Source organism: Taeniopygia guttata, chromosome 15 (genome assembly GCF_048771995.1).
Source record: "Taeniopygia guttata chromosome 15, bTaeGut7.mat, whole genome shotgun sequence".
NCBI classification, from domain to species: Eukaryota; Metazoa; Chordata; class Aves; order Passeriformes; family Estrildidae; genus Taeniopygia; species Taeniopygia guttata.
The window spans coordinates 11,443,725-11,466,516 of record NC_133040.1 but is presented as its reverse complement, the minus strand read 5'-3'; the positions used below and the strand labels follow the sequence as shown (position 1 = coordinate 11,466,516).

The 22,792-nt window shown below is 44.5% G+C and overlaps 1 protein-coding gene across 13 annotated transcripts in view; it reads left to right on the top strand.

Moving 5' to 3' along the window:
- Positions 1–22,792, top strand: part of PITPNM2 (phosphatidylinositol transfer protein membrane associated 2) — a 123,472-nt gene that overhangs the window by 70,115 nt on the left and 30,565 nt on the right. For 12 of the 13 annotated variants that reach the window (XM_072935978.1, XM_030285940.4, XM_030285937.4 and 9 more), the window contains 7 exons: positions 4,014–4,228; positions 6,061–6,182; positions 7,518–7,751; positions 14,199–14,522; positions 17,371–17,466; positions 20,583–20,687; positions 21,536–21,606. In XM_072935978.1, the coding sequence (XP_072792079.1) occupies positions 4,014–4,228; positions 6,061–6,182; positions 7,518–7,751; positions 14,199–14,522; positions 17,371–17,466; positions 20,583–20,687; positions 21,536–21,606 (1,167 nt within the window). Of the gene's footprint in view, positions 1–4,013; positions 4,229–6,060; positions 6,183–7,517; positions 7,752–14,198; positions 14,523–14,592; positions 16,738–17,370; positions 17,467–20,582; positions 20,688–21,535; positions 21,607–22,792 lie in introns of those variants that run through there. The other variant, XM_072935981.1, reaches the window with a different exon arrangement.

Genomic DNA, 22,792 nt, shown 5'->3' with positions numbered 1-22,792 from the left:
TCTTCTTGGTGTTCTGAGTTGGTTGATGGCGCTGATTTTTTACAATTCCCTAAAAGCAAAACATTACAAGGCAATCTTAATTTACGCAGCCCGACTTTTGTATTTCTCCAGCTGATCCAATAAGCCACATCCTTAACTGTTTGATTCAGCATTATGCATTCCTGTTCTAGGAATGCTGTTCTTTCAGCTGTGCTGAGACTCTTTGGGCTGTGAAGGTTTCTGTTGCCATCAATCATCATTCCTTTATGGAGCTGTGTCCCACTAGAAAAACAAACAAATTTCATTGAGTCACCTGGTTCTGTTCACCTGGGCCAGGTCATTTGCTGGACTAAGGCTTTGCACAAAAGGTTTGCTCTGGTTGGAGACACATTTCTAAATGGGAAAGGAGATGGAAGATCTGAGAACTGATGAACCTGCCTGTGGAAGGCTCTGTTTACAGCTGTTTGTCTGCTGTTGAGAAGGGCAGATGATAAATGGGCTTAGGCTGGCCCAGTGGTTAAGTGATATTCATGGGAATTATTAATCTGTGATTGTTGTGCTGAGGTCATGTGCTGTGTCCCATGCTATGCTGCTGTGCCAAGAGATTTATTTTAATAGAAGCCTTTAAGTAACTGGCATTCTTGCTAATCATGGTGCATCTGCTTCTCTGGGTTCCCTGTTATGAGTAATTTAATGCTATTACTTTAGCTAGAAGGGATCTGTGTCACCATCTGTCCTGAAAAGCTATTGATGGGGCTGTGGGGAACATGGAGTGTCATCAGCAGGAGAGGGGCTTGGAAAAGGATGACTGGATTTCCTCTTGTAATACAATATAAGGTGGTTTACTGTGATTATGGTTAGATAACCTGCATATAAAGGCTGTCAGATACTCTTTGATTTTGCTGGGGACCATTCCTCAGGTATTTATAGAAGGGAAGATGTGTGTCAGTAGTGAGTAGCAGTGACCCAGGTAATCTGCTAAATTGTCTCTACTTTTCTCTGAGGCTGAAACCTCTGACACTGACCCTCAAGTGCCTGCACATCACCTCCAGCAGATATTCCTTGGAGAGGCCCTGCCACACACTTCTCAAGCCAAATGTTTTCCTGATGAAGGGTTATTTTTTAATTGTTGTTTACAGACCACTTCCTTGTGACAAGCCCTCTCCAGGCTGTAGCTCAGGCACAGTAGGCATGAGGAGGCTGCATGGCTGCAGAGCAAATTGCTCTTCACTCCCACAAGTGCTTCACTTTCACAGCACCACTTATGCCCAGAGTACCATCCTGGTCTCTCAAGTGTGTGTGGCTAAAGTCTTTACTTTTATTACATGAGAAACATATTTTCTCTTTGTCTTTCTGATTGTTCAGTAACTGCTCTGTTCAGCATCTCTCTGACTCTTGGCCCTTCCTTACTTCACTGCAGCTCGTTGTCTTCTCAACAAGCCAGCTGCTAAGTGTGAGAGCCTGGAGGGCTGGGAAGCAGCTTTGTGTGGGTTTATCCTGGGGAGTTTCTCTTTGATCATACTATCCTTCCCAGCAGTGTGGTGTGTTATGAGTATAAATTTGGCCTGACTCAAAAGTTCTGGCTCTAAAGATAGTTTGGGATATAATCTTTGATTTTTTTTTTTTTTTTTGACAGCAGAGCTACAGCTCTTATTTCACATTCATGTGAGAAAATGCTCTTGTCATATCTTACGTAGATGACAAGTAGGAGGGATGTGAAGGGCCAAAATTTGCTTAGGGTTTGTAACTGGGTGACAAAGGCTGTGGGCTGGAGTTGGTCCTCTGGAAAGGCTGGAGGAGGAAGCACACCCTGCTCCCAGAATAGGGTTTGCAGTCTGCTGCAGCTGCACAGAAGTGAATAAAATAACCACAATTCAGAAGTGGGACGTGAACTGACTTTTACAAAGAGTCTCAGTGAACTTGGTTTTTCCTTCCTGCCTTCTCTCCCAGTGAGCTGGGACAATGACACCGTGTCACCCTCACATCTCCCACCATCAGAGCGTCGCCAGTTCCAGGTTGGGTGGAGAAGCTGCTGATGGAATTATTCATGTACAGCTAAAATTGGCCAGTGTTGTGGGTTCTTCAGGGTTCTAGCTGTGTGTGAGAATCAGGCAGCTCATCCCCATGCAGAGAAGTTTTTGTTAAAACTGGCTGAACGGGGAAGAGTGAAATGGGGAATAGCAGTGTTAGTGAGTAAAACCCCCCAGGGGATTTTGGTCCCAAATGAGGACTTGCAGAATTGCCTGGAATTGCTGTAACTCTGCAGTCCAGAAGGGAGTTTTGAATAACCTGGCATTAAGAAAACCCATCTTCCCTCTGCTTATGATTTCCATGTGCTTCTGCCATATAATAAAACTCTAAATCTCCATAATTTCTATCAACTGTTTAGAGCAGATGCCGTGCAGTTATTCTGTCTGACACTTCCACTGTGCTGGCTGAGTTACTGCCTTTTCTGAGACCTTTGAATTAACCAGATTTTGGGGTCATCAAGATTATTTAATGTTATTGTCATAAATATTTGTACAGGACTTGGTCAGTGCTTATATAAGAAGTGAAAGACAGTAGTTTGTTAGAAGAGGATGTGTGCTTTAATGAACTGCCAGCTGAGTGTTAGAAATAAACTGTAACAAAATACTTATCTGTTTTTTGGGGTTTTTTTTCTATTGCAGTTTGTGGGGCAGGAAAAAAGTGATTATTTAGATTGTCAGTTATTTAGGTTTGCTAGTTATGGCTGTTTAAATTAAAAATCACTGGGGAGGTCTTTATAAACAGGGCTACTTACTTCTAAGCAGCTCTGTTGGCTTAACATCCTGTCCTCAAAAGATAAGAAGTTGATCTCTTGCATCTTATTAATAATTTTCTGTTAAACCATGTTATCCTTTGAATTGTTTGTATGCCAAAAATGAAGAGTTGTTATTGTGTTACATTTCACAGTTGATTCTTGGTATAAAATTCCTTTTTTGCCCCCTTAATTTCCAAAGTACTGTGCTTTCAAATACAAACAATAATCTCAAAATGCTAACAGAATGAATCTGTTGTTTGGAAATGATGAAGGTTATAAATCATCCAATCTGCTGAAATGTGTGAGAAATTAATAAATATTTGGTTTGCCTCTAACTCATCTTAGAAGCACTGAAATTACTATTTTTTTATTGAAGGAATTTTTGCCAGGTTTTCACTGAAGGACAGTCCTACAAATAAGCCAAAATGTGGAGGCTGCCAGGGGGTGCAGTGATCATTCTGGCAAAATTGGGTTGTTTCTTCTAAATATCTTAATTAGCAGAGCAAAGTCTCCAAGCTGTTCTTGGAGAGCTGCTGCTGGGCCAGATCACATGCAACAAGCCCTCAAATCCTGTGGGTGTAGGTCACAGAATAATCACTGTGATCACAGAATCATTGAGGTTGGAAAGGACCTCTGTGCTCATCACTCCAACCTGTGACCAATTCCCAGCTTGCCAACTCAACCAGAGCACTGAGTGCCACATGCAGTCATTTCTTGAGCACCTCCAGGGGTGGTGGCTCCAATGCCTGACCCCTCTTCCAGTGAAGAAATTCTTCCTGGTGTCCAGCCTGAGGTGCTGCTGCAGCAGGAGTGTGTGTGATTCTTCACACTCACATCACCACGGGGCTGTGCCAGGTTGGACAAACTCCCCTTGGCTGATGCAAAAGGGTTTTGTGCTGTTGGGTGGTTCAGAGCTGGAGCCAAGGGTTGGGGTGTGATGTGTTACCTGTTCCAGGAACAGGAGTTGAGATGTCATTACAGCTCCATTCAAACTGAGCATCCAAATGGAAACTGGCATGGGGTCCTGAATAAATGAAATCTCTGTGCTGGCCAGATGAATCTCTAAATGTTGATTTTATAATGTCTAGATTTGATAATCTTAGTGCTGGGGTGCTGCTACAGCTCTGCTGTGCTCAAAAGGAGTCCTAGAAACCATCCCCAGTGTCCAGGTGCTTTGAGAGCCAAGTCCTTGTATGATGCCCTGGAAAACGAACATTTTGGTGATGTATTTGTGATCTATTTTCCCTTTCAGAAAAAGAGCAGAGAGGAGACATGTGGGGAAGGCAGTGGAGTGGAGATCCTGGAGAACAGGCCCTACGTGGACGGCCCGGGGGGCAGCGGGCAGTACACGCACAAGGTTTACCACATTGGGATGCACATCCCCAGCTGGTTCCGCTCCATCCTGCCCAAGGCAGCTCTGCGCGTCGAGGAGGAGTCCTGGAATGCTTATCCTTACACAAGGACAAGGTAAATCTGGGCAAAAATGTCCACAGCCCTTTCCTGTCGGAGTCCAGGACATCCCTCTGGCTGCCCTGGCTGTCTCCAGACCCTGGCAGGGGGTTCTTGACCTTGGCACGAAGTCAAAAAAACCTGTGGCTTTGATTTTAGCCCATGGAAAAAACTGCCAACTCTGCATGAGGAATTACAAGCCAAAAGGGTTTGAGTAGTGTGACAGATGAATTGACACAGGGTGGAAAATTAGAATTTTGGGGTTTTTAGAATGTAATTCAGGGGTGCAATCTGGAGGGTTTTGGGCATGTCCTAGCCTTCTTCTCCTTCTTGTCCTCCATGTCTTGCTGTGATGGTGACACTTTTCTATTGGTTTAAGGCAGAGACTCACTGTCTAACATGGGTGATGGGCACTGGCACAAATCTGTAAACATACAACACGTAGTTTTGAGTATATAATGTGGGAGCTGCTCGAGGCAGACTGCCATGGCTTCTTTACTAGATGGACCATGGCAGGCCAGAGAGAGAATGTTATAGATAAGGAAAAATAAACAGCTTTGAAAATTCAGCCTTACACATTCCAGACCTCTTCTTCGGCTGTGTGGGCTGGGGGACAAGGACTTTTACAATTTTGGGGTCATTCCAAGCAAAGCTGACCCCACCAGTTTCCCTGTGTTAGAGACAGGGCTTGATGTCGCTCTCTGGCAGTGGCATTGCCCTCTTTAGTAATATCCTTCAGAGCAGCTCGGGTCAAGTCCTAAAATTCCTGTGCAGTGCTTGGTCTCAGGAGTTTGCCTGGGCTGACTGTACACCTGCCTGAGAATTTGTGGCTCCTTGCTGTAAAATGTGGAGCTGTTTTGTCTGTCAAAGCTTGGGCAATCATGAATGGTTTCTATTTGTATCTGCTTAACATTGCAGATCTCTGCACGCTTGGGGAGGTTATAAATGTGCACAGTGCTGGGACAGATGTCATGCTGAATCCTGTCAGGGAAGACAGGATGCATTTGTACAGGGGAAAGAAAAATCTTAATAAATAAATAAATAATCACAGCACTTTTTTTTCTGAGAACTGTCTGTCATTTAACTAGAAAATAACAAACCTACATCCTATGGTTTTCACCCTGAGGAGGGAAGAGAGCCAGAGGCTCTGTGGAGCCCTCTGGGACCTCCTTGTTTCATCTGATTTTGTCAGGGAGGACTTCACACATCCTGGAAAAAAATAACCTTTGTGCCAGTTACTCCATTTCAGAGCATTTGCTCTTTTTCAGATTTACAAATCTGGTTTTCCTGACATCTTTCACAATAAAAAGGCTTTAATGGATATTTTGACTTTTATGAATAATCTGGAAAATTTTTCTGGTTCTGTTTTAGCTGGTCTCTGCAAGTAACATCAATCCTGGGAAGGTGGGGGGTCTGTGTGTGCATATGGGCTGTTGCCAGTGACTGAATATAATGGAGCTGCCTGACTTTTAAGTGATTAAAGTTCACTTGCAGTCAGTTTTTATCTCTTTTCTTGAAATGCCTATGAGTCAATCAGTTGGCCAGGAAACCTGTGCTGCACAGAACTAGTTTGTGTTTTATTCTGCCATAGGTTCCATGCAGGAGCTTTGCTTTTCTCCTTGCACAGGTGCATTTCCTGGTGTCCTTGTATCAGTATCCATGTCACAGCTTTTTAATGTAGTGGACCCAAAATTTATCTCCTTGCTGAAAACTGCTGAACTCCTGTCTTAAGAAGTTATTAAAGAATAATCTCTAGTTGGTATTTTAAGCATATCTGAAGGAAAACGTGAGTGAAGGCTGGCTGGAATTTGGGGCTGATTTACTCTAAGCTGTGTTGTTCTGGCTCCCAGGTACACGTGTCCTTTTGTGGAGAAGTTCTCTATTGATATTGAGACCTACTACAAAACTGACCCAGGAGACCATAACAACGTGTTCAACCTTTCTGCTGCAGAAAAAAGACAAACCATTTTAGGTAAACAGCCTTCTTGCTCTACTTTTCCCTGGTTTTGTCTTTTTCTTTTTTTCACTTGGTGTGTCCATCTGCCTGTCCATCCTCCCTAAACACACACCTGCACCCTGTCAGTGTCACTGCAGGCAGGGTTACATCAAGTAGGGTGGAGATACCAAAATGCTCTTCTAGTCTTGATGTAAATTCCATGGAAATAATTTGAATGCCCCATCAATAAATTTAAGCTGATGCTTTTCCATCTTATTTATGCAGCTCCCAAGAGGAGTAAGACATCTAATGAATTTGGGGGTAATAAGTAGAAATAACCATAAAAGAGGAAAAAATAGCTGTATAATTGTGAAAATATTGCTGTATATTTGTGTTGCTCCTTCATGTATATGAAAATTATTCCTATCTGCACTTTCGAAGCATGAAGTTGCATTTAATTTTTGTTCCCTCTCCTTTGAGTCCTGCCCTCATGTAGGCTAACACTCACTTCATAACTGCCTTTAGAAGATTGAGTTAACGTAAGGAATTAATGAGAAAAGGCAGAAGTATTTCAAAAAAGTACTTTTGTACTTCACTTCATCTGTCCTCATTGCTGGGCCTGCCTGACCAGGCTTTCACTGCTGAGCAGGCTGGAGTCCCACCAGTGCACTGAGAGGTGTCACAGAGCTGTCACTTCTGGGGAAGTGTGATCCTGCCCTTCAGTCCACACTTCAGACGCTTCTGCTGAGCTCTGGGGGTTGAAGGTCTTTAAAATATGCTAATTCACTCCACTCCTGCTGCAGCTTCCACTTCTCCATTGTTGGGTTGTTAATTAGGCCTTTAGTTAAACTTTCTGCTTTCCACAGTACATCTGGTCCAACAATAGCAGGTGAGGAGTTCCCAGTCCCCTTCTCTGATGGACCCAAAGATGAGATGTTCCATGGGCAATGTCTGTTCCAGAGCAGGGCAGGTGTGTTTAACTGTCTTGGCTGAGACAGCTGCAGCACTGAGTGGTATTAGAAAAGCTGGAAGGTAGAATGTGCAACAGATCTGTGTGGAGCTGGAAAGGCAGAGTGTGCAGAGCTGCCAGAGTGCCATGGATCTGCAGTTACTGTAGGCAAAAACATCTATTTGGAGCAAAGCCTTTGTTTGCTGGAACTGTGTGTGCTCGTTCCTCTGGCAGAGCTGATCTCTGCCCAGCAGCAGTGTATAAACAATTTAAATATCAGTTGTTTAAGTGTAAGTAAAAGAAACTAAATTGCTGTAATGCTTCTGGTACTTACTACAACAGAAATAACTCATGAAAAATTTTGTTTTTGTGTTTTGCTCAGGAAAAGGAAAGGTTTAACTGTTTCTGTTCTCTCTCTATAGATCCTATTGATATTGTTAAAGATCCTATCCCTCCCCACGAATACAAAGCTGAGGAGGATCCAAAGCTGTATAAATCAGTGAAGACTAAAAGAGGACCCCTCTCAGAAGATTGGATTCAGGAGTACAAGAACAACCCTGGGAAATACCCCATCATGTGTGCATATAAACTGTGTAAAGTGGAGTTCAGATACTGGGGGATGCAGTCGAAAATCGAGCGCTTTATCCATGATGTTGGTGAGCATTTATGTCTTGCAGAGTTCACTCCTTAATGTTTTTACTGAATTGAAACATGAAGGTGAGGTATGTGCAATGCATCACATTCCAGGACACGTCTGTGAAGAGACGCTCGGATCTGATGACTCTGTGGGTCAGCTCAGAAAAAATACTGTTATTCTGTCACTTAGAATTGTGGTATGTGCAAATCCAAACCATGTGTGCCCACTGAAAAGGTTTCCAATCCTGTGTAGGCAACATCTTGCATTCTCCTTCTTTTAATTTTTTTCTTTTTAAGATAAACTTGCCAGATCATTTTTAAACTCTGCCAGTCTTCTTTATTGTGAGCAAAATCCATCCTGAAGGGCTGCCTAAAGAAATAAGCTTCACTTCAGTGTCCTGAGTGGTTCCAGAAAACCACTCCCTGGAGCATCCCTAGTTTCTACCTGCCTTGTGACAGAGCTGGTGGGTGTCTGTGTGGCTCTGAGTTATGAGTAGATGTCCTTTGATGGATGCATCATTTTAGGTCAGGGCTTTTAAGGAGGAGTTGGATGTGTCTGGGAGTAACTAAGTGGAGACAGTACAGGTGGTGGCAGTGCTGGCAGAAATTTGTTCTTTGCAGAAAATCTATAAAACACCTGATACAGTTTCTGAGGCTTGCCACAAATGATGAGATCTATGGCCAAGTGGAAAACGTAGTGTTTTAAAGGAGCATTCCCATCTGAAAGGGCTGAGGTCTGGCTGTCCTCTAGCAAAGAAAATGCCAAAAAAAGGATGTGTAAAGGTTGCTACCACCTTCCTATGCACTGAAAATCCTTCTGCATGACCTCTGCAACTCTGCTTTTGATGTGCAAGTCTTCATTAAGTGCCTGATTCTAGCGTAAGTAATTTTCAAGCTTTTTGCAGTCACACTGTGCTCCTGAGAGCTAATGTGAAAAACACTGATAGAGCAGTGGAGAATAGTGTACACCTCTCTCTGAATGCTCACAGATTGTTTTCTTACAGCTCCTTTGCTTTTCTTTGGGCAGGGATGGAGGCTTTTCCTGCTGTAGGCTGTGTTACAAGTGCCTCTCTTCACTTAACTCCCTTGGCGTTTTGGTGGCACGGGTTAATTTAGTGTATGCTGGAAAACACGGAGGCAGAATAACAACTCCATTGTATCTGTTAAATGAAAAAGGAGCATGTGACTCTTCCAGTTCAGAGGTGTTTGGCATAGATTAACTGTGGTCCCTTAGAAATATTGCTTTTGTATTCCGTGAAAGATTGCCTGCCATTTCCCTCTTGATTGAGGCTTTGCACAGAGCAGAGCCGGTTCATTGTCTGCCTTTCAAAAGCTTTTCCAGCCTGTTATAAAGATGGCAAATAGTGTTTTTCAAAGTGGTTAAGATGCATAAAATCAGGGAAGTCTTTTAGGCAAGATGTAGAAGTAGAGTGAAAAGTAAGAGTAAAAGCTTGGGGTATCTGCAGGAGCTGTTGTGGCCTCTCCCTGCCCTGGGATAGCTGTGGGGAAGCCATGAGTGGGCAAAGTGCCACAGCATTTGTACCAAAGCCAGCAATGCATCAGGATGTTTAAGTTGGAAAGATGTGGTTACAACAGGACTGACTAGGCTTAGGTGCAGATCCTCGTGTGGGGTTTTCAGGTGGTGGCCAAAAGCAGATGGAGACATTTGTGCATTGTGCACCTGATGGTGAGCCAAGTTCCCAGGAGCCAGAGTTGTGGTAGGTCAGCCCCTTCTTCCTTGGCATTTTCCTCCTGGTTCCTCTGTTCCCAACTCGAGCAACTTCATTTCTTGGGGAATTAGCCCATCCTGTGCAGGGTCAGCAAGCCAGCAAGGAACAAACAGCAAGATCCAAACTCTGCCCAACGAGGAGCAATGCTTAGTGGAGCAAACTAAAATCAGAGAATGGGTTGAAAAAAGAGCAGGTGTGAGGTAAATGATGGATGGCTTGTGCAGTGTGGAAGGGCTGCTGAGCACAGAGGGAGGAACTCTGGGGGACGGTGTTGAAACGTTCTCACTCGTACTGAGTGCAGCAGCCATTCTTTCTCATGACTAATTGGACAGTTACTCAGTGCTTTGACAGCCTGAGACACAGACTAAAATTGTGATTGTGGGCTATTAGTCTGCTTGGCTGTAATATTTGTATGCTTTTTTACTCCTTTCCCATAGATTTTAAGTTTAATTGGACTGGCACTGCATAATGTTCTGCTCCCACTTGCTTCCTAATGGTGCATGTGGGCTCTGAGTCCTTTGTTGTTAAACAAGTGTGTTGACTGTGTATGGGTTATTAATTATATACTGTGGCAAAGTGTGTTCCATCCCAGTAACTGGAGCTTTGTCTAAGCCACTGTGTCCTAGGCTTTATATGCCCAAATTGCTGCACAGTGGTGAAGTGGTGAAGCCCTTTTGCCCAACTTTGGCTTCACAAAAGCACTCTAATGACTCAGTTCATCCATCCACTGCCCACTGGATCCCAAAGGCAGAGTTTTGTCTTTCCAAGGGGAGGCAGGTGGCAGTTGGCATTATGTGGATGTGACCACAGGCTTTTCTTTGAGCAAGAGAGGGCAGGGAAGCAAACAGGTGTGACTGCAGGTGGCCTTTGGTTGGATTGTACTGGCAAGGTTTCGGGATCTCTTGGGGCTGTCAGGGAAATAGTGTTGCACATGGACAATCAGGAATCCTGTATTTGCTATCAGGAAATTGTGACAGTGCATTTTAAAATTATTTGGGAGGTTGCTTCTGGGTACAGAGGCAATGGGTATCTGAACAGTTGCTTTATTTGGATATTGAGGGCATTAGGGGCAGAATTTGTTGGTGGGTTTTGTGATTTATTTCTGTTGAGATCTTATTACATTTACTATTTTAATTTCACGTTTTAAAACAAGCCCAGAATTACAGACCAAAGCTTTTTAAATTCACATGGAGCCACCTTTCTGTCCTGGCTTGTCTAATGGTCATTTACACTTCCTTTTGTATGATGGAGTCCAACACCACAAATCATTTCCAGGAGTCAGCACCTCAAGGATTCAACCAACCTTTGAGTTGTTGAGGTGGTGAGCTGGAAATCAAATTATTTAAATGTTTGCACCCTACTCAGCTCTTCACAGATGATCTTTCTGCACAGCACAGTGGGAAATGTTACAATAATTAAATCAACACATGATGACGGGTGCTCTGAACTCAGCCTGCACATTTGTGCATGTGTGGTGTTATTGTTTGTTCGTTTATTTTAAACAAAGCATTGCACTCTGGAGAAATGATAGTCTGCTTAATGACTGATAACCAGCTAGTAGCTGCATCCTTGTCAAAAAATCTCTTCCCATTTTTTCTGCCTGACTTCAGTGAGGTGTCTGATGAGGCTGTGGGGTTTTCTTCTGATTCTGGGAAAGAAGGCTCAGATAAGCTTGGGGCATGTTGGTGGAGGGGGAAAACCTGCTGGCAAGGCAAACTTCCAACTGTGCTGCAGCTGGGGCAGTGTATGACAGGGACTTCTGAGGCTGAGTAGGACACATTTACACCTCCTCTCCTTCCAGGGAGAAAAAGGAAAGCCAGCTGGGCCACAGATTCCCTCAGCACTCTTCTGATGGGTATCTGCTCCAAAGAGAGTTTTTCCCAATTACTCTTTCCTGGGTCTGGTGTTCCCCTCCTTTTCACTTTCCAATAAAAAACTTGGTTTTTTTTCCTAAGATTTTGATTTAAAAATGCTTTGAGACTTGTTTGTTTTTTGTTTTGTTTTGTTTTGTTTTTTTCCATTGCACAGGGAGAGCAGCAGTGTCTGGACAGGTGAGTCTGGACAGTCATTTGTAGCTGGATCCTGGCTCCCTGTCTCTGTGTGGGACACTTGTTGTGTTCCCTGGGTCTCTGCAGGGAGCCTGCAGGCTGGGCAGGAATTCAGTGCCCACTGCTGTGCCCAGAGGAGCCCCTCAAGTTCTCTTCCCTGGCACTGAAGCCTTTTCTGCAAGCCATGATTTTATTTCTCCATTTCTTTTGTACCTGCACAGCCTCATTCTTCCCCAGGTTTTCTCCTCGTGTTTAAGAAAGAGAAATGCAGCACTGCTGGCACATCCCAGGTGAAGGCCAAATGCTGGGAAAGTGATCTGTTTTTTGGACTTCTTAACTAACCTGGAGGGGTAGAGGCACAGCAGCTCTGAAGCCCTGTGGTGCCATCCTATTTTCAAAGGAGCAAAGCTTTAAGGAAGGGTGCTTTGGGATGTCTAATCAAAGGGATGTGAGTAGGGCACATGGGGAGATCTGTGGGTTGGCAGGAAGCAGTGCAGGTGATGTTTGAGATCTAAGAAAGCAGAGAGGAACTTCAAGAGACTTTTTTTTACACCCAAGTGGTTTTCATGTTCCCTGTGGTGCTAGTCCATTAAAACACAGATACGTGGTTGGTGGCATCTGCGCCTCTACACAGAGAATTTCTGAGGAGTTGGGGCACTGATACATCAAGGCTGAATTCAGGAGCAGGAGTGGAGCCTGCTGAGCCCTTGAACGGGGGAAGCCTTGGGATAAGAGCAACATTCACTTTTGTGTCTGATCACAGTCTGTTTTCAAGGTGTTCCAAGCAAGGTGGAATTGCACACCGTGGGTGTGGAAGTCCAAAGGGTGGTGGGGACAGCAAGAGAAATGTTTTATTGGCTTTCAGTGTGGGTGTGATGCAAATTTAATCTTGGTTTTTAAGCTCTGCTGGTTGTCAATCATAACAGGAGGTGAAGAGGCTAAAACATTCTCCTGTAGTTCTGCAAAAAGTAATCTGGCAGGGGAAATAACTCTGAATCTCAACTCAGGTCGAACAGAATTAAGGCGCTGAAGGCTGTCATTCTGCCCCCAGAAGGTCACACTCTGCTGGCTCAAACTTGCCTCTCCCTTCTGAAGGTCTGTCACCAAAATACATCAAATATTGATAGATTTAATCTTGCTGTGTAAATGAAGTTCAGGTTGAGCTGGTCCGTGGCGTTAGCTGCTGATCTCAGTGGCCATCTCCTCTTGGCAGCCTGGCTTGGGATGACTTGTGGCATTGAGGACTGACCAAAGAGCAGAACAGAGAAAAAGTGCTCAGATCTGGAAGGAGATAAACATATAAAAACATGCTTTTTGTGTGTTAAGAAAACAAAAAAGTGATTGCTGAAAACCAACTGGCTCTTTAGGCTGAACATCACAGAAGCTGTGACAGTGGTGGGATCTGTTCTTTCTGTACAGCAGGGAAGCTCGTGTTGCTGGCAGCACCTTAGAAAATCTGCACATGGTGGGACCATCCCGCTCTGGCCATGCTCCTGGAGATGGAAAGTGGCTTATGAGGGCTGTCTTACCTCATGGTGGTGCTTAGAGAGCTCGATCTGCAGCTCCCAAAACTTAAATTATTCTAATGTAGCCTGTGATTGCTCTCTTAATCCCACTGACAGAAAATCCCACTGATGCTTTTGTCTTGTCCTTCAACCCATCTTTGCCTCAGTTTCCTAGTGATTAAAGAGGGAGCAATATTAATTTATTGTTTATTAGCAGAAAAACTCCTGAGGATCAGTTAGTCAGTATTTACAGAAGCTTTAAAAGCATCATTACTGCTGTGTGGGCCTATTAGAAATAAATAGCAGTTTGGAGTTTTGATCTGTTGTGAGCTTTTAAGGAATAATATTGGTGAAAATCCTGAGTGACTCTTATGTTTTAAAAGTCTTGGGGGGGTGATGATGTTTCTGAGTGAGTCTAAGTCTTGGGGAGAGTATCTGTTGCCTGGTCAGGTGCCTTGTGTGTTGATACTGATGCTGCTCTTCCTTTCAGATATATGATACATTGAAATATTTTAAATTGGTATTACCCACTCAATTTTTCTCTTGCAGCAGAAGACAGATGGTATCTGCAAAATAAAGCATCTTTATTCCCTCCCTTACCTTGCTTTCTATGCCATTATCTCAGAAGCTCCAATTTGTGATGCTGTTTCACTGATGCATAGAAACCAGGTGCAGAAAACGGGTTTCCAAGGACAGGAATGTGGGATGTGCTTCTGTAATGTAACAACTGGGGAGGGCTGTGGAGCATCCATCAAGGAATGACTTGAAACTCTCCAGGATTAAAAAAAAAAAAAACCAGTAGCTTTTTTCTTTTTTCTATTTTCTTTTTTTAATTACTTGGTTATATGTTTCATTTTGAAGGCAGGGTCCAAATGTTCCAACTTCTAGAACTTCAGGGAGTTGAAACTGTGGTCAGTGTGTGAAAGTTTTCCATCCAAAATTAGGAAATCCTTTTCCAAGTTAAAAGCAGTGACAGGAGACTGGCTGATTTCAGGTTGGTTAGGAAGAATTGAGGAGATAAAGTAGATGAAGTGACCAGGTTGCCACCGTGACTGTGTGAAGGTCCAGCACTGCGGGCTGGGTGTCACTGTCATGTCCCTGCCATGGTGTTGAGAGGCTTTGGGAGGGGAACACGTTGGTTGGTGCAGTTTGTAGCTCCGGTGACGGATGTTTTGGCTTTGCAGGCCTGCGGAAGGTCATGGTCCGGGCCCACCGACAGGCCTGGTGCTGGCAGGACGAGTGGTACGGGCTCACCATTGAGGACATCCGGCAGCTGGAGAAGGAGGCCCAGCTGATGCTGGCCCAGAAGATGGCCCAGTTCTGCGGTGAGAATGACCCAGAGCAGCATGGTGTCAAGGACACTCCTGGGGAGAAGGACGTGGAGCCCAGCACGGGGTCACCTGCAGACGCTGAGGACGCCTCTGCCAACAGCGACGCGGCCTCGGGCAGGTCGCTCACCAAGCAATGGTCCACCTCCTCCAAGTCCTCACGGTCTTCAAAGAGAGGAGGTAAGATGCTGCCAGTGACTTGTTCTTCTGAACTCATGGAGGTTGGGCTTTTGGGGAGGTGGATCATGTCTCCTTGTGATGAGTGCCTTTGGGATAATGTGTATTAGTCCTGTGAGTCCTGTTAGCTCAGAGGCCTTCTTTGCTGGTGCTGCTGGCTTAGTCTTTTCAGGTGACCTGTTTTGGGTTTGGGAAGGTTTCTAGTTTCTAGTCATCCCATAACTGTGAGTCAGTGTCACATGGCAGAGTTGCCAATGTCAAAAGCACAGATTCTGTAAAAACACTGTAGAGAAGCAGGCAGGAGCTGGCTGGCAGCACTGGGGCTCTAAAGACAGCCAGCAGCGGAGTTAGTCCTGGTTACTCAGAAGTCACTGGTGGCTTTCTAAGGCCCTTCCATGGTGTTCCCTTCTGGAGATCTGCTTATCCTTGATACCTGTGTCACAGCAGGTACCTGTGCTCCTTGGCCAAGGTTCTGTGGCACCATGTGCCTGTCATTTCAGGAGGGGTGTTTGGCTCCATGGTGCTGCACACAGTGAAACATCTCGTCAGCTACTGGGGATATTAGGGCAGGAACCCCCAAAGGTGTGTGGGGGCTGCTCCCTTCCCCTGGTAATGATGTGCAGTAGCTGTTTGGAGATAAAACCTCACCCTGGGATTAGGTGGGACTATACATTCCCTTTGAAACACCATTCAAGGAAGCTTTCAGGATTTTGATGTTAAAGCTCTGCTGTGGATACCCTGTAAGGGCTCAGCTTTAAGTCTTGGATTTTGTTACTCACCTCTCCCTTGGGACTCGCCTCGTTTTGCTGTACTTCCCTTCTTTGGACCCTTCTGTACAAAGGGGTGTGCCTGGTGAGTTAGAGCCACAAGGTTCAAGCCCTCAGCAATTCCCTCTCTGATGAGCCAAGTGCTGCTGGTAGCAGGGAAATAGCTCTCACTGCAAGAGGAGAAAAAAATCATGAAAACCCCAAGGGGCAGGATTTCTTCCAGTGATGGTGGAAGGGAACATCTGGGTGAGTGAAGCTTCTCCATCTATCATATGCACTAAATATTGGGAGCTGAGTCTCCATTTTTATTTCCCACTCCATCACTGATTTCATCACAGGGTGAATGAGAGAGGAGCAGTAGCTTTACCTTGCGATGACTCACTTGAGTGAGCCCCAGGGAAGAACCTACCAGATGCTTCATAAATCACTGCATAAAGATAAAAATACTGGCTACTTTGCCTACACCAGGATTTTATATTGATGCACCCATCTCCCATTATGCTCCTTGCACAAACCCTCTCTTCCACTGCTGACATGATCACTGGGAGCTGGAGTTTTCAAACCTCTCAGGATTTCACTGAAGGTTTTCACTGGGAGTAAAGCATGGATTTCTTTTCAACTGCAGAATGTCTCATCTTTTACAAGGAGAAGTAATGAAAGAAATTAATTGTGATGTGCTGGGAAGTACGTCACACAGATATTTTAATCCTCCTTCATGCTGGCAGCACATTACCATATGGAAGCAAGGAGGGCTGTCGCGACGCACCGCCACCTCCAGCTGAAAAAAATGCCTTTTCTCCAGAAGATTTCCCTTGTCTCCACCACCGAGCGAGACCTCTGGTGATGGCAGGACCCTTGTCGCCCTCCCCTGTGTTATTAGGTGCTCTATTTTTAGCAGCTATTATGCGAGTGCCTTGACGTCACTCCGGCGTGAATTAACTCTGCTCTGCCACCTCCTCGCTGGCTGCTCCAAGGCTGGGCAGAGGGCTGCTGGGGGCTGCTGAGCTGCAATTACATGACTCTGCACAGGGTCTCCGTCCTTGTTCCATGTGACAACTGGGTGGGAGATTAGAAGAATTTTACTTATATATTCAACTCTGTTGGAACAATAACGTGAAATGGTTCGTGCGGCTGTCACAGTAACGGGAGCCTTTCAGGCTCTTGTACATGCTAAATGAGAACTTGTCAGTCTCCTCAGGCTTTTGCTGGGTTAGGTGGCGGCTGAGAGTGCTTTGTGTGCTCTGTGTGACAGGCACCAGGGGACAAACCCTCTCTTCCATCGTTCTCTGGACAGCGCTCCCTTCAGCAGGCGGCTGTTCTGAGCCAACTTCAGCTGAGAAGTGCTCGGGCTGGATGGTTGCTAAATTATATCTGAAAAAAAGAAAAGAAGAAGCCATAATGTGTTTATATTTAGCTCAGAGAACTCTGGAGGCGAAAGTGAAAGGGAGTAGGTAGGTGTGGGAACAGGAGGGCAAACAGCACTACAAGGACTTTGGGGTTTCTCCTTGCTCTGTCAGGACCACTGCTCTAACAGCTTCCTTTGAAGTAGTTGGATAGCGTGTTGTTTAAATCATTCAAGTTTAAAGTTTAAACAGATCTCTAATCCAATTTGTGTGGAAGCAATTTCCTTCCAGAAAACAGATTATTTCTCTCCAGGCTGCTCTGCTGAGCTACCCACCCGAAAGTTAGCAAAGCAGAGGCATGGCTTGTGTGCTGATGAGAGGCATGGAGAGAGCTTCCAATCAGCCTGCTTCCTTCCTAATTGCAAACTTTAAAACCCAGCTGATTTTGCACGTCCTACTAACAATTATAAATAGCTGCCATTCAAAATAGCAGAAGAGTGATCCAAGCAGCTTTGCTTTAATGTAGCATCTTGCTGGCAGGTTCTACCAACAGTAAACAAACAGGATCTGTAAAGCAGTACACTGACATCACACCAGCATCATCGGGGTTTTGTGTTTTTTAATATTGCAGCAGTGAATTTTCTTGGAGAACACATGATTCTTCCTCCAGCAAAGATCATGTTGGGAACTCTCTGTCTTGTCGATGTAGCGTTTTGCATAAAGCTTTTTTGTTTTTTCCAGCAAGTCCCTCGCGCCATAGTATCTCTGAGTGGAGGATGCAGAGCATTGCCAGGGATTCGGATGACAGCTCAGATGATGAATTCTTTGATGCACATGGTATGTGGAGCCTAAATCACCATCGTTTCTTCTCTGAAATGGTGGGGTAAGAGAACGGAAAGCATGAAGGGCGGGGGGTGACCAGGGAAGGAAGAGAGACTTTTTTGCTTTGAAGTCTTTTCCTTTCTAACCATGACGTACAGCTTCTTCCAGCATCACCCAGCAGACTCTTACATTAATGCAGCACCATTTCAGGTGCTGGTTGAGCTGTTTGAGGGGATCTTGAACAGTCTTAGCCCTAGGGGCTGTATTGTATTTGGTGCAAATGAGTGTGCATGATATCCAGCAATACTTACTGGGGCTGTGGGTGTGTCCTAATGATTCACTGTGAGTTATTATTTTTCTAATTTGTTTTTTAATCAGTAAGAGGTTATGATTAATTGTCCTGTCTGGGCCTGAAGAGACCCTTTGCCTTTATTAACTCCTCATTCTCCCATTCCAAGAAATACAACAGCGAATACAGCAAGGTACTTCAGGTGCCAAAATTAATCAGTGTTGATTCCAGAGTTCTCAAATTAATTTTGATTATCTGCATTAAGAGAACACTGTTATATTTTTTTTCCCCTGTGCAAGTGTGTGTGAAGAAGCTTTGTTCCACTGCACTCATTTTATATATTGTGCTTAATGCAAATTTAAGCCTGAAGGGCTCCATCTCTATTGACAACAGATGGACTCTCCTCCTGGCTGGTCTGATGGAAGTGAGAGGTGCAATATGTGCTGATAAAGTTGGAAAATGCAGTTGTTAAAAGATGACACCCCAGTTTTGCAAAACAGAATTTCGCTGGTGCTCAGCTGAAGTTCAACCTCCAAAAATTGATAGTGTTGTGTTCCAGAAGAGTTCTGCCATGAGTGTTTAGGCATGAATCTCAAAGTGTGGGGTAGAAAGGGGTGTATTGTTGTGGTGAGCTGCACAGCAGCAGCTGAAATGTCTGGGACGTGTAAATTGGGATAAAAGTGTGTCTCCTGCCAGGAAGGGGAAGGGCCAACTTAGTTTAAGTGTCACTATTTATTAACTTACGTAGCATTTACAACAAGTATGTGAGGGATTTATTGGAGCAATATAAGGGAAGAGGAGTGAGTCATCCAAACAGCACCATCGCTATCCTCGCGCTTTTTGCCTTTTTAATTACTCAGTAATAAAACTGAAATGGAGACAGCTCTGCCTGGGATCCAGAGCCCAGGGAATCCCTGGCATGCTCCTAACAGGCCTGGGAAGGGGAATTAACAAAAAATGAGCGTTGTGCACCTGTGTTGCAATACTTGTAGGAGGTTGCTAAGAGTAAAAGCAGCTGCTCTCCTGCGAGTCTCCATGTATGCACAGTTTGTCCTCTGCAGTCGGCATGGTTGGGTTGAAAAGTCTGCTTAAATCTGGTGGGATTTTGGCTCATGAGTCAAAGCCTTGGGGTGTGTGGGCAGTAACAGAGCCCCATCCCCAGGAGGGACCTTTTGGTGCCCCTTGGCCTGCAGAGTCTCAGGTCTGTGAGCAGGGATGAGGCTCCTCTGGCAGCTCATCCTGCCCGAGTGGGTACCATGGGAACTGGCAGGGCTCAGATGAGTCAACAGCCAGCAGAGTTCCTCAGAAGTGCTTCCCATCCACACACTCACATCTCCTCGCAGTGCAGTGGGCGTAGCCTGAGCCCAAGAAGATTCCTTGTCTCCAGCTTCCCACTCGCCCTCATTCACTGGAAAAGATAGTGACAAATACAGTAATATCGAGTATCTATCCTGTAATAAATGCTAATAATGGGAGTAATATCCCATTCAGGGATCACTTGAGCAGCAGTAAGGGCTGTAATTAGACCTCTCAAGGAATTAAGTTTAATATTTAGATTAAGTTGCTGGAGGAGCTTAGAGTGCAATCGCCCTCTTAATTCTCTGCCAGCACGTGTGTTACAGGCCTGTGCTTTCCACTTGCTCTGGACAGGCAGCTCCAGACTCCTGTGTGCAGGGAAATTGGGGTTTACTCAAATTCTTTCCATGGCTGAAAAAGGAAATGGCATGCTGGTACAAAAATTTCCAGGTTGCTCTCTTTTTATGGTCAAAGATGAAATAGAAACTCCTAAAAATAATCAGACTTTGCTTGGATCTTCACCTAGTGCCCTTCATACATTTTTTTCTTAAGCTATTGCTCAGATTTGCTGAAAAGATTCAAATATTTCATAACCTTTTTTGTTCCCCGTTGCAGGATTCTTCAGCTAATTATTTTCTTAGTAACTGTACAGCAATAAGAAAGGGAAATCCTAGTCTGGGACTCTGAAGATTACAGCTTTTAGATCTTCCAAGATATCTGTAATTACTGCTGTTATTACATTATAACTCTTTATTAAATTTACAAGCCAAAAATTTTCAGGAAAGACATACTAAGCACAGAGGTATAAATAAATTAGAAAGCACTTAACCATTGTAGCAGCAAAAGATGCATCCTCAATGGGGAAAAAAGAGAGAGAGAGAAAGGAGAGGTCCCCTTTGTATGTCTCTTACTTTTAATTACACTTTTAAGAACATAATATTTTTGGGACCCTTATTCTTTGTTGATTATAGTTGAACTGAGCCAAGGGATTTGGAAGATACTGAGATAGACACACATGGATCTGCCTTTTCCTGCCTATCTCCTGAGGAAATCAGCCTGTGGAGTTCACATTCCCTGTATTGCTCCTGCCTTTTTAGGTGCTTGGTCCTATGAGCAGCAGTGATCCTTGTCCCTTCTTCCCCCAGAGAAATCCCACAGCTCTCAAACGGGGCTGGGAGGATCCCAGTGGGAATTCTTGCTTTGTCCTCTCCTGTGCTGAAGCATTCTGGCTGCTTTGGCACAATCAGAGAGCATGGCAAGGCAAAGGCCAAACATGGTACCATTAAAAATCCAGATTACTTCTTTCCATGTTTTAGGAGTTTTGTTTGTTTAAATCATGCAACTAAAACATTTTGTTTACTTTTCAAAAGGTACTTTGGTTTCTATATAACAAAAACTGATAAAGTATATGGTTTATTTTGACTTAAGCTATTCAAATGTGTATAGATTGCACAGAGTTGTGGGTTTTATTTCGAATTCTGGGTTTTGCTCTTTTCTGTATACATGTTTTTCTGTTTGTGACTCTCAAAAAATCTGTTTTTTAAAGAGGACTTGTCTGACAATGAGGAAATGTTCCCGAAAGAAATAACCAAATGGAGTTCCAACGATCTGATGGATAAAATTGAAACCCCCGAATGCGATGATGTCCAGGGTAATTCTTTTCCAAGTACAAACTGCATGCGCTATTTTACAGTATTTCCAGGCAATTGTCACAGCCTCATTGTGAACAAGGTAAAACTTGTTATCCTCATCTCACAAAGGGAGAAGCCAAGACAGAGCATAAAAATGACTGCCCAGCGCTGCTGGAAAAGATTTTCTCAGTGGGAGCTGGGATAGCTTTTGATTCTCTTTTATTTTCCACATTGGTTTGGCTCCTTTGTATGACAGCCAGGGTTCTCTCATATAATGATGAAACATCCCAGCTCTGTCTCAAATGACTTGAATTTCTCCTGGCTCTTCTTTCCTTTTGCTCCATCCTTTGTTTCTGACTGTATCTGCCTCGGTTTTATTTTCTGTTCATCATTATGAAATGGTGAAAGGAAGCTGTAGCTCCTCAGCCAGAGCGATTCACGGTGGAAGGTGACACTCAGGCTTTTTCTACAAAGTCAGTCTGTGTAGGCACAGATGTACGAATACATCAGATCTCTACTCCCCAGCGTAGTTCAAGCAATTCCTTTTATTTTCCCACAAACCAATCATTTCTGACAGTCGTGCAGGGATTTCCCATTGTTGCCATCCTTAATAAAGCAGCAGTACCAGATCTCTGTAATGAGAGAAGAGCTCACTAATGTCCTCAGCTCTTACCCAGGTTATGTTGGGAAATAAATGACCCAGCATTGCCCAGGCTTCTCAGGTGGAAGGAGGCAGGAAGAAGAGAGGATGATTTGATGAAATAATGAAGGAGATGTGAGGCATTGGAACAAGCATTGTCTTTGTGGAAGAATGTCTTTGCCAAAGAGCATCTGGCAGTGCTGACATTTTACATCTCTGTGCTTCCAGGTGACTTGTACCAGGAGACATCAGCAGAGTACCACGTTGGCTCCAGCGTGGAGAGGCTCAGCATCATCGAGGTGAGTGCTTTGGCTTCTTGTAAAGAGATCCTTTGCTGCTGGAATGTCTCTGTGTGGGATAAATGGGTCCCTTTGTTGGGAGCAGTGTCTTGTCTCCATGTGCTGCTGAGCCCCAGTAACACCTGTGTCCTTCTGTAATTCCAATTTAAGGGATTTTTCACCCATCTTTGGAACATGAGATAGAAAATGCTGTGTAGTTTGCAGGCAGCATCAGGTATCTAGCTGGGAAAAAATGGCAATCCTGTGGGGATCAGAGCAGCTCAAGGGTAGAGCTATCCTGCAATGCCAGATGAGCAAGTGTGGATGTGGGAGTGGGAGAACACATTCCTGCAGCACCAAGGTGCAAAGGACAGCACTCAGCTGTAGCCCACAGCATGGAGCTGCTCAGAGTCGTGTTTGGAATCCAGTTACAGCACAGCCTGTGTCAGTACTCTGGGCAAAATAATAAATAAATAACACCACACGGAGCCAGCCCAGCTTTCTGCAGATCAGAGTCCTGGTCAGACACCCCAGGCTGGCTGTTCTCATCCTGCCCTTCAGCAGCTGCCTGTCTGTGCTGCAGAGGTGGTGCAGCTGCTTTGCAGAGTGCCTGCATTGTGTCTGAGTGGTCCATCAAAGATCATGAGTTGTGGAATTGCTGTCTGTGCCAGGCTCTAAGTTCATGGTGGTTTGGCTTTTCCACAATAGACAGGGAGCTCAAGGGCCGTGAGGAGAGTGGGTGGCTGGGAGGGGAACAGCTCTGGCCACCTCAAAATAAGCAAGTCAAAGCCCTAAGATTTCTCTTGGAGCTCAAGATGGTGTGGGAAACTCATCTTCCTCAGAGGGCTATGAAAACTCAACCCCCTCCTGTTTCTGCCTTCATTTTAGAAAAAGAACAGACTTCAAAGCAGGATGAAAAAGACAGTTATTTGTAGTTGTTCACAAGCTGTCTGCTAAAACAGTATGAAATTCCTGTGCCACCAATTGCAATGATTTTCAGGTTAAAAGCTTCCCTCACTTGAAGGTGGTTCAGGATTTAGGTGTTTTAAGAGGCTCCATATCTTACAAGGAAGTTCTAAATAGTTACCTCCACCCTTAAACTGATCAGCAGTTCCCCACTTCCTTCAGAGCAGAGGGTAATGAACTGAAAGGTGCCTCCAAATCACTGCTGATAAACTTCTGCATGACCTGAGCTTGGTGACTCATG